The 10743-nt window shown below is 49.4% G+C and overlaps 3 protein-coding genes across 3 annotated transcripts; 1 reads left to right on the top strand and 2 right to left on the bottom strand.

The window, feature by feature from the left end:
* Positions 1 to 232: 232 nt before the first annotated feature.
* On the bottom strand, positions 233 to 1615 carry LOC117898835. Its single transcript, XM_034808511.1, has 4 exons — positions 1246 to 1615; positions 933 to 1193; positions 678 to 868; positions 233 to 623 (listed from the first exon to the last, which is right to left on the bottom strand). Exons 1-4 carry the CDS (start codon positions 1543 to 1545, stop codon positions 353 to 355), a joined length of 1023 nt encoding a protein of 340 aa, XP_034664402.1. The 5' UTR covers positions 1546 to 1615; the 3' UTR covers positions 233 to 352.
* A 748-nt stretch (positions 1616 to 2363) lies between these two features.
* Positions 2364 to 3632, bottom strand: LOC117898826 (E3 ubiquitin-protein ligase MARCHF5). Its single transcript, XM_034808496.1, has one exon. The coding sequence runs from the start codon at positions 3561 to 3563 to the stop codon at positions 2532 to 2534; it is 1032 nt and encodes a 343-aa protein (XP_034664387.1). The 5' UTR covers positions 3564 to 3632; the 3' UTR covers positions 2364 to 2531.
* Positions 3633 to 3884: 252 nt separating this feature from the next.
* LOC117898844 lies at positions 3885 to 4877 on the top strand. The gene is made up of 2 exons (XM_034808522.1): positions 3885 to 4010; positions 4062 to 4877. Exon 2 carries the CDS (start codon positions 4136 to 4138, stop codon positions 4730 to 4732), a length of 597 nt encoding a protein of 198 aa, XP_034664413.1. The 5' UTR covers positions 3885 to 4010; positions 4062 to 4135; the 3' UTR covers positions 4733 to 4877.
* Positions 4878 to 10743: the final 5866 nt, after the last annotated feature.

The raw sequence follows: 10743 nt of genomic DNA, 5'->3' as shown, positions 1-10743 counted from the left end.
ATTATTAACAGTTGTGATATTTGAGATCAGTTGCGAGAGCAGAAACTGAGTCGCGGGAAGAACGGAAAGGTAAACGGAGCGGAGCCCAAACGCAAAACAAAACATATCCATATACAAATTCTAGACCTATGTGCGAGTAGGGTCAAGGGTCAAAGATCAAGCAGATACTGAAGAATAAAACTGTAACTCAAACGACACCCAGATCTATATTGATTGTCTTCTAATTTGCCAAACAATTAATGATTGATTGATGAGTAAAAATGTGAGTGTGGAAACCAATGCAAATGGCATGGAAGGTAAATGTGCATTGGGATTCCCTTTCTTAATTTCAATTGATTGATCAGTCCCCCGATCAGGCCGCCAACAGCAGGCTGATGGTGTCCGTAGCGCTAAATGCCTGGTATTTGCTCTTGCTGGTCATCACGAGGCGCACATTAAATGCCGAAGTGGCTGTCATGTGTGCAACATGCAACGGATCGAACTCACCGGCCACGGCCTTCTGCAGCAGGAGAAGGGTGCTCTGCGGTGCCAGGATACTGAAATTGAAGACCATGGAACTGGTCAGCTTTTTGCTCACATTCAGGCCGTAGCCATAGGTAAATTGGTCGACAGTTTTGAAGGAGCTGTTGGGGAATGGGGATGAACGGTGAATGCACGGGGACTGTGCATGGACTTACTAGAAAGGATCGTTCAGCTGGTCATGTAGAAGCATCTCCGCAATGAGTCCCAAAATATGGATGTGGTGCTCGAGGCCCCGAAGGGTGACGCGCTGAAACCCTACGCGCAAAAATATTGACTGCACCTCGATCTTTAGGTGCCACTGCATCAGCCTCATGGCCGAACTCATGATTGTAAAGGAACGAAATTGCTGAGGAAAGAGAGAGAGTCAATGCGCGCAACGACTCTTCGCACTGTTCCACTGAGCTACTCACTCTGAGGAGATTGATCAGGGTCAGCATCAAGAGGAAGCGACGCTGTTGTGCTCCCATCTTGGAGTCTGCTAGGGCGCTGCCTTCATGGCTGCCCAAGGGCTTCTCCACACTGAGCAGGAACTCGGAGATGAACTTCCTCAAATGAATGTGTATGGTGTTCGAGGTGGACTCAGACATCCGCACATGGAAGGAGGCCAAGTTACACACAAAATGTGACTCATAGCCACACTGGTTAAAGTGGTCTGTGGCCGCTTGCAAGACCTGTGAGCAGTTCAATGCGTGAGATGTGTGCCGATGTGTTCTCCCCACTTACCATCAAGGCGGCCCTAATCATGGGCTCTCGTGGACCCTCCCGCCGTTGCATGCGATGGGCATACACAAAGCAGCGATGACGATGCATCATGTATTCGGTGTACTGATTGGTGTCCTGCATTCCCTGCAATGCTATGATCAAGCTCTGAGGAGATTCAACCCAGGAGAAGATGCGTTCCAGAATCTCTGGCGGCATATCCATCAGTTCTGTATGCTGAACACGGGATCGCTTAGCATTTGTCCCCCCCACGATGGGAGATCCATGAGTACGTTTGCGGCCTTGATTCGCTTGTTCCGACATCTTTCGAATTTTGTTCCCTGCTTAACAATTATTTTCTAAGTAAATTTATTATTGTAGTGTATTATTATTCGAGTGCAAATGGCAGCCAGCTCGATAATAAGCATTTTGTGTAAATCAAGCAAGGGATGTCAGCTTTTGACAGGAAACTCAACGCAGGAAGTTTTTTGAATGCGAAGTGCTGCTGGTGCTCTGTCGGTATGCCTGACAGATGCCCAAGAATATTTCATTTGAAAATGTCCCTTGCAAAATGTACCATTCGAAATGTACCATTCTAAGTGTCCCGATCAAAATGTACCATGCAGCATGTACCATGTTAAGTGTCCCTTGCAAAATGTACCATTCGAAATGTACCATTCTAAGTGTCCCGATCAAAATGTACCATGCAGCATGTACCATGTTAAGTGTACCGTGCAAAATGTACCATGCTAAATGTCCCGTGCGTCGGTCCCCCATTCGACATGTTTAGGTACTTTCTGATTATATGTTTCTGCCTGAAAGTATGCCACAAGTCGCCCTTTCGTTGGCATTTTTGATGAATCGTGCAAAAAAAAATATGGACATTGCTCGTGCCTCTAGCAAGGAGCGCCACTCCTGCTGATGGACCTGCCCACCCCATCAACTGTTAAGTAAACCCATTGCAATTGATTGCAATTAATTATTGCAACAAAAATTGGCCAGTGGCTGCCTTGGTACAAGAAGACTGAACTGAGTCACTCAGCCCCAAAAGTATTCTACAACTTTCACAGAAACAACAATTTAGGTTGGAAATAATTCCGTTCTTTGGCATCGTCGGTTTGGGGGTTTTATTAACGATTTTCACATGGGAACATTTACGTATTGATGTTTAAAGAACTAATAAGGAACGATTTACTGTGATTAAAAACAATTTAGATGCCCCCTCCCTCTTGACATTTTCCCACTTTTATCTTTTTCCCATTGCCAATTCCGATGAGCGCCCCGAGCCGTGGTATAAGTACAATGCGAAATCAGTCCATGTCCGCCTCGGAGTCGCTGTCAGTTTGCCAGTTGTCCTCATCGGTGGAGTCGGAATCGTAGTCGAATCCTGCATTCTGGCGATTCTGTGGCCGATGCGTGCCATCGGGCTCGTTGCCGCTGGAGACGCGAACATTCTCTTCGGTGTAGTCGAACACGAGACGGCGGCGACTGCGCAGAAAGAGCTTCTGGCGCAGATAGATGTTGAGAAGGCCCTTGGCGGCAATGTAGGTGGCGCCGCCGAGCAGGTTGCGATTCAGGGTGTCGCCCACACTCGGGAAGAAGATGCCACCGGCGAGTGTGGCGAGGGTGGGGAGCATAAGGGCGCCGGAAATGACTCGTGCGTGGCACGGGCTCGAGAAGTTGGAATAGATGTCTCCATCGAGCGATGCGTCCTCCGATTCGGAGGTGGTTCTGTACAGCAAACTGAGGATCGGCACCTTGCGAAAGATATTGTGGCGGCTGCGAATGAGATGCAGCACGGTGTCCTCCCAGCGAATGAATCGTGAGAAGAGGAGTGCCACTGGCACAAGGGGCAGACCGGCGGCCAAGGCCAGCGTGTCTGCGTTTGCAATGAGCGAGAAGCCACGCGGACTGCCCATGAGCTGGACCACAGTTGTGGCCCCAAATGACATGGCCGACCAGTAGATGGCGCCAAGGAAGAGGCAACCCACCACAAAGGGGCTGCTGCGGCGGACCATGCCGTAGGTGAGTTCGAGGCCAGCGGCCAGCGGGCCCATCGATGGATAGACAATCATGTACTCCGTCAGGCACTGCTGGCAGGTGACAATGCGCCGCATGTTGCCCTTCTGCTTCTCGTCGATCCAGCGATAGAGGCAGCTCTGGTGCACCCACTTGGTGGCGCCGCGGCACTGGCACGGCTGCACCCACACAGCCCGGCGGTTCTCGTCTTCGCTGGCAAAGCATATCCAACACACACGTTGCTCCCGTTCCCGTTCCCGTTCCTGCTCCACCACATCTTGCTCACCAAATGCGGCCATCATCTGGAAGTGGTAGCTCGCCATCCCAGCACGTATTAGCCAGAAAACATCCAGCTCGCGGCAGCCGAGTTGTGAGATTAAATTTTATAGATGTAAATATATTTTTGACTCGTCTCGGAATATCTCACCTGGAAGACTAACAAACCGAAGGACTAGCAGCTGACATTTGTCTGGATATGGCAGTGGTGGCTAGGATTCGATTGGAACGAGACTTGGAGCTGAATCCAGTGAATCTCCTCCTGGAAGCTGCGCTGTCAAGGCGTTTCCCATTTGGCTTTGCTTCCAGCAGGCCTTGACTCTGCCTGTCACTGTGTTCGTGCTGTCGGGCAGGGGCTCCATCCAGTGCCAGGCACAACACTACAACTCGTTCAACGTTTCGGTCGACAGATGCTCTAGAAAACACAAATTATTTCCGCTTTAAAATATTTCTACTTTGTGTGGCAAACAATTCAGCAAGCAGCAAACTGTAAGGTGAGCAACCAATGAGCCTGATTGAACGATAAAGAGTTAAGCGAATTGCAGTTCGCATTCAGAGCAGGGGGAACCAGCAAGTTCATTGATTTGGAGTCAGTTTGGAGACTAATTCGCCAGCAAAGATGTCGGACAATGGCGCTGCGTCTGGTGTGATGAATCTGCTGCTGTGTGGCGCCACTGGACTTGGCTGCTGCACGCTTGGGCCACAGGACCATCCGTATGCCTTCGCGGCCTGTGTGGTGGGCTTCTGCCATGGACTGCTGGGCATGGTCGCCTGTGTCTCGGGCGATGAGAACGCGAAGAGAGCAAAGGAGGCCACCACGGCCCTGATGGAGATTGTGCCGCTGCCGCTGGTCAACGTGGAGCTGTTCCTGGGCTCCGACAGCAACAACATTGCGCTCGGCCACGGACTGTTCATTGTGCCACTGGCGGTCAGTGCGCTCATCGGCTGGGCAAAGGACAGCGACGAGGTCGGCAACGCACGCGACACGCTCAAGACCCTGACCGTGCTGGGCAACGTGACGTCGCTGGTCTTCTTGGCACTCAACGAGAGCAGCTGGCCCATGGGCGGCATGGCATTCCTGGCCTTCATGGCCAAGTTCGGGGCCAACTTCTGCGAGGACAACATGGCCGAGGGCAGTGGCAAGCACGTGGCCTGCGTCAGCTGGTCGGGATTCTTCTTCCTCGCCACCATGGCCATCGCCGGCGAGTCAAACTGAAACCCAAACTGAAATCCAAATTTCCCCCTATTTCCATTGATTGCAAATTACCACCGAAATTCACAGCCCACAAAAACCTACTTTAAATACTAGCAAATTTATTCCGGACTCACTCTGGTAAACAATAAAAACCCCAACTCAATAATTGCTGCCCGTCTGTTTATTTAACAATATTCTAAAGGGAGGCGGCGAGCGGGAGGGCAAAGAAGGAATATTTAGATACTCGAAAACGCTTTCAAAGGTAAGTAAGTCCAATTCGAAATATTTCTGCATTGATTCCAATTTGCCACGCCCTTGTCTTTTGCTCAAAGTCACCACGAACCGTTGCCCCCAACCAACCGCCGCCGTAACCCGATCCCCGATCAACGATCACCATCCCCAACCCCAACCCCAGCCCCAACTCATGACTGGCATCCGCTAGCCAGCCGCTGACAATAAGAACTCATCAATTGTAAGACCTAATGTCAACAAATCGCTGGTAAGTATGGGCACGCACGGCCTAAGCTCAATTATCGCTACCAGGGGGAGTGAGGGAGAGAGCGAGAAACCTCACCTCAACCAACTTTAGCCAGCACAAGCACCAGCAGCAGCAGCAGCCCCAGCCCCAGCCCCAGTTTCAGTTCCAGTTCCACTAGTTCCTAGTGCAACTCCACCTACTGCTGGCGTTCAAGCGTGCTCAATGAGCATGACAACCAACAACAACTCAGTTGTACATTTTTCGGGCCCCGTGTCTTGTGTCTTGTGCCTTGTGCCTTGGTTCATTGTTATTTTTATGACTTAGTGCCAATGGATTTGGGGTGGGGTCGGTGGAGTACGACTTGAGTCGCCTTTTGCTTTTGCGGCTAGAGCCGCAAAGTTACGTGCTAATTTCTCGACAGACTGACAGACGAAACCGAAATTGAAACTGAAATTGAGACTGAGACACTGTAAGTGGAAGTGGAAGCAGAGAGAACTGGTTGTTACAGAAATATCTTTGTTATCGCTGGTAATTGGCTGGGCATTGTCTGTCTCTGAGATCTATTGGTCCGTCTCTGGTTTTGCTTTTTGTTTTTGTTTGGGGTTCGTGTCTAGGCCTAAGTCTTGGCATTGAAGGCGCATTATAGATAAGGGAACTGCGACTTGGGCTCTGTTCGGGGAGCTGAAAGCTGAATCCATCTCATAGCTCTTTTAGCTCTTTTTGCTCTTTTGATATCCTGCGCCGCTCTCCTCAGTGCTGATTAGTTTTCATTTGTGTAGATCCATCCAGCGATTGGCCATGTCTGCAGAGAAATTTAGATTTATTACTTCGTGGCAATGATTGGGGAAATTTGTGGCAGCAGCAACTTCAGCAACCCCCACACGCTTCCTACGTTTCAGCAGCAAGTGGCACGTGAATTTGCTGGTGGGGGGCTCTGCTCTCCAGCAGCTCTGCAGAACAACAGAATACAGAATCTAGACAAGAACCATTGAGGCTAGCTGCCTTTGTAGTTTGTCCGGGAACCGCTCCAACCATTTCCCATGACCCGTCATCGACATCGACATCGACATCGGTTATGTTCATCTAACACTGCCCAAAACATTGAGTTTTTACTCTTGTGCTGGCTATTGCCATTGACCAAACGGACGACGCACAGTGGGATTTCAACCCCAAAATGGGTGGCTTAAATATCTTTATTAATTTTTGCAAGCTGAAATGGCCGAGTGTCCCAGTGTGCGACGCTCGCTATTGTTTAAAAGAGATGATTAATCGCTTTTTGCCACGAAATTGTCTCGAGTGGCAGCCATTGGGGGTTTATCTAACAGCAGGAAAGGTAGTTGATCCAGTCCAGAGCTGGCTACACTGGGTACTGGGCATACCACTTCCCCCCCGAGTTTGGTCATAACATATCGAACTCTGTCCAGTCCATCCTTGCCTGCGACACAGGGGAATTGGTCTTGACCGACCACCCACTATTTTCATCCCACTATTTAGTCAATGCTTGGCTCCATGGTGAAATTACTTACAAGGTGAAAGGGGACGTTCCCCGTTTCACCATAAGGAAACTCTCTTTCGGACACTCTCTCACTCACTCTCTCTTTCTCTTCACCATTGTTCACCTTTGCCTCTATCTGAGTTCTTGTACTCCTCCCTCCATCGATATCTTTGAACTAGTTTGTTCCCTTTCTTGAAACTTCAAATTGATGATTATTAACAGGAGAAGGCCAGCCTAGAGCTACAAGGGACACGCCTGAACCTGGTGTCGTCCTACATGGCTCATGAGGAAAGCGATCCTCCCAGTGACCTCGTTCGCAAGATTGTCAGCGATAGCGAGAGGTCGGACACAAGCCTACTAATAGGCTGCGATGCCAACGCTCACCACACCCAATGGGGGAGCTCGGATACAAATGTAAGGGGTGAGTCACTTTTTAGCTTCATCCTTAACTCCAACCTATTTATTGGAAATCGGGGTAATGACCCCACTTTCATTATAAAAAACCGCCAAGAGGTTATTGACCTCACTCTGTTATCTCACAAACTGTTAGACACTATAAAAGTTGGAGAGTCCTAGAGGACCACTCCTTCTCCGACCACAGGTACATCGAGACAACCCTATCGCTCGAAAGCACCATACCCACTAGCTATGTAAACCCAAGAAAAACCAACTGGGATACGTATAGCGCAAAAATGGAGGAATTACTCCCCCCCCTAGCCCCAAAATGCCCGGATACACAAGACGATCTTAATCGTCTTGTGGACAATTTCACGGAAGCTTGCAATAAGGCCTTCATGGCAGCTTGCCCCTCGACCAAACCAAGAGGGAAAAAGAAACCCCCCTGGTGGTCAAAACATATAGATACCCTCCGAAAAGACTGCAGGACTCTCTTTAACAGAGCCAAAAGCAGCAGCGAGGTAGCGCACTGGGAAAATTACAAAAGTAAGCTAGCCCTATACAAAAAAAACAAGGAGAGCAAGAAGGGCCTCTTGGCATAAATTTTGCTCGAAATTGAGGACACGTCAGAAGCCGCAAGGCTACGCAAGGTCCTGTCAAAACATCCCCCTCGGTGGGATATCTCAAGAGAACTGATGGTACGTGGACAAACTCTAGCGAGGACTCCCTACACATTCTTCTCGAAACTCACTTTCCTGGGTGTACGACCATCGAGCCGGCAGACACCCCAAGTGAAGGCCCGGAAACCTCGATGGGGCACATCCTCACAAAACGGAATATAAGCTGGGCAGTAAACAGCTTTAAATCCTACAAATCGCCTGGCCCGGACCAAGTCATTCCGGCTCAGCTACAAAAAGCCGGGGACGTGGCCATCAACTGGCTGCAAAGTATCTTCAGGAAGATACTGACAGTGGGAAAAATCCCCCGCGCTTGGCTAAAGGCTAAAATAGTCTTTATACCCAAGGCAGGGAAACCCTCTCACACAACCCCAAAAGACTTCAGACCAATAAGTCTATCGTCCTTCCTTCTTAAAACCTTTGAAAGACTAGTCGGGCTGCAGCTGAGGACAACCATTAAACCTCAGTGGCTGTCAGGCGCTCAACATGCCTACCGAAAAGGGAAATCCACGGAAACGGCACTCCATGAAGTAATCTCGGCGGTAGAGAAATCTCTTCACGTCAAAGAATACTCCCTAATCGCTTTCCTAGACATTGAGGGAGCTTTTAACAACGTCATACCGGGAGCCATCACAGAGGCACTGACTGACCTGGGGGTGGATCGTCACTTGGTGATGCTCATAGATCAATTGCTCACATGCAGGACAGTGACATCATCAATGGGATCGTCCACTCAGTCAAGGTATGTCAACAGAGGCACCCCGCAAGGCGGTGTCCTGTCTCCCCTTCTATGGAACATAGCCGTCAATAAGATCTTGTGTGACTTGGAAGGGAGGGCTGTAAGGTGGTAGCATACGCGGACGACGTTGCCATTATCTTCTCGGGAAAATTCCCTCAAACACTCTGCGAACTAATGACCGCAAAGCTCGCACGATTGTCAGAATGGACAAAGTCGCGTGGACTGGGAATTAATCCCTCTAAAACGGAACTTGTGTTGTTTACAAACAAATACAAAATCCCGCCCCTCAACCCCCCAATACTAAACGGATGCAGGCTCTCCTTCAGCGACAGTGCCAGTTACTTAGGGTTGGTAATTGATAAAAAGCTCAGCTGGAACCTAAGCATCAAAGACAGAGTGAAGAAGGCTACGATAGCCCTCTACACTTGCAAGAAGGCCATTGGGCTAAAATGGGGCATGAACCCAAGAATAGTCCAATGGATCTACCTAGCAATAGTTAGACCAATACTGCTCTACGGAGTCATAGTGTGGTGGACTGCCCTATCGAAGGGGACCATCACAAAACAACTAAGCAAGGTGCAGCGAACTGCAGCCCTAAGCATCAGTGGAGCTCTGAGCACAACGCCAACGGATGCGCTAAATGCTATACTTTGCCTGCAGAGCCCTGACCTTGCAGGTAAGGAGCAGGCAGAAATGGCAGCAATCCGTCTCAGAGACTCCGACCAATGGGTGTCACATCGCACCGGCCATGCATCCATCCTAAATGGAAACAACATCGTCCCTGCAAAACGGACTACTGCGTTCCGAGGGAGTATACAGATACCCCTTTGAGACAATCATCCCTCACAGAAACGACTGGCTTGAGGGACCGCCTGGTCCAAAGGAAGCCATTCAAATTTTACTGATGGCTCAAAGCTTGACAACAAGGTCGGAGGAGGAATATACTCCGAACTGCTGAATATAAGCTACTCCTTCAGGCTCCCGGATCACTGCAGTGTCTTCCAAGCGGAGGTCATAGCGATCAAGGAAGCTCTGAGCTGTCTTCAGGAACTAACCCCTGAAGCGACTTACATAAACATCTACAGTGATAGCCAAGCTGCAATCAAATCATTGAATGCGATAACGACAAGCTCGGCCACAGTTGCGAACTGTCGCAAATCTCTTCACGAGATGGCTTATCAGTTCGTCATCAGCCTAATATGGGTCCCGGGCCACCAGGACATTGAAGGCAACTGTATAGCAGATGAGCTGGCCAGAGCTGGAACAACAATCCCCCTTCTCAATGATAAGGAGGATATTCGTATGCCAATGGCCACCTGCAAGCTCAGAATAAAAGAACATTTTAAGAAACTTACAAATGACAGATGGCAAACTGTGCCACTATGTCGCATAACTCGGCAAACATGGCCTAACATAAATAGGAAGCGCACCGATGAGCTCTGCAAACTCAGTAGGAGTAGGTGCAGCTCAGTCATACGCTCCCTTACGGGACACTGGCTAATAGGCACACATGCAAACAGGCTGGGAGCCCCTTATAACGATTTCTGTCGAAGCTGTAGAGATGAGGACGAGGAGGAGACTGTGGAACACCTTTTCTGCTCCTGCCCGGCTCTCAGTAGAAGGAGACTCCAATACTTGGGCTCTCCTTTTCTAAATGACATTTCGGACATGTCTACAATAAGTCCCAGACGGATCGCAGGCTTCATAAGGGCATCCGGATGGGATAATGGATAAAATAGGGTCTCACGGGAGAGAAGGGAGCGAAACATGCGGTATCACAATGGGCCGAAACCGGCCTAAGTGTGTCGGGTCTCTGACAATCCCCGACAGCCGCCTCAACCTAACCTAACCTAACAGGAGAAATGTATGATCAATGAGTGGCATTTGCCGCTCTCTCTAGACAAACTCTCACAATATTTTTGCGATGTCGCACATCGCCTGTCTGGAGGAATTACTTAATAATGCACATCACTCCAGTCCAGTCCAGTCCACTCCACACCGACCAGTGTCAGTGGCAATTAAATATTTAATTTGTGCCATCGATTTGGCCGCGTTTTTCCAAGCAGCTCGATCGATAGCTATAGTTTTTTTTTTATTCGTAGTTGGGAATGAATTCTTATCTGGGCTTTTGTTTTTGTTTTTGTTTTGTGTCTTTTTTGTGGGGCTTTTGCATGCATATTTCATAGGCCGCCGTGGGGGAATTGGCCAGGTACAAAGTATTAGCATTAGCATTCAGCAGGCATTCAG

The sequence above is a fragment of the Drosophila subobscura genome, chromosome A, assembly GCF_008121235.1.
Source record: "Drosophila subobscura isolate 14011-0131.10 chromosome A, UCBerk_Dsub_1.0, whole genome shotgun sequence".
NCBI lineage: Eukaryota > Metazoa > Arthropoda > Insecta > Diptera > Drosophilidae > Drosophila > Drosophila subobscura.
Note: the sequence above shows the minus strand (reverse complement) of the source record. Positions and strands in the feature narration are given on the sequence as shown.

Excerpts from the sequence above, each read along its gene's own strand:
- LOC117898835 (XM_034808511.1), bottom strand. The coding sequence starts at position 1,545 with ATGTCGGAACAAGCGAATCAAGGCCGCAAACGTACTCATGGATCTCCC. Across the intron at positions 1,194-1,245 it reads TGATTAGGGCCGCCTTGATG|GTCTTGCAAGCGGCCACAGA; the intron begins GTAAGTGGGGAG and ends AACTGCTCACAG. Across the intron at positions 869-932 it reads CCCTGATCAATCTCCTCAGA|CAATTTCGTTCCTTTACAAT; the intron begins GTGAGTAGCTCA and ends CTCTTTCCTCAG.
- LOC117898826 (XM_034808496.1), bottom strand. The coding sequence starts at position 3,563 with ATGGCGAGCTACCACTTCCAGATGATGGCCGCATTTGGTGAGCAAGAT.
- LOC117898844 (XM_034808522.1), top strand. The coding sequence starts at position 4,136 with ATGTCGGACAATGGCGCTGCGTCTGGTGTGATGAATCTGCTGCTGTGT.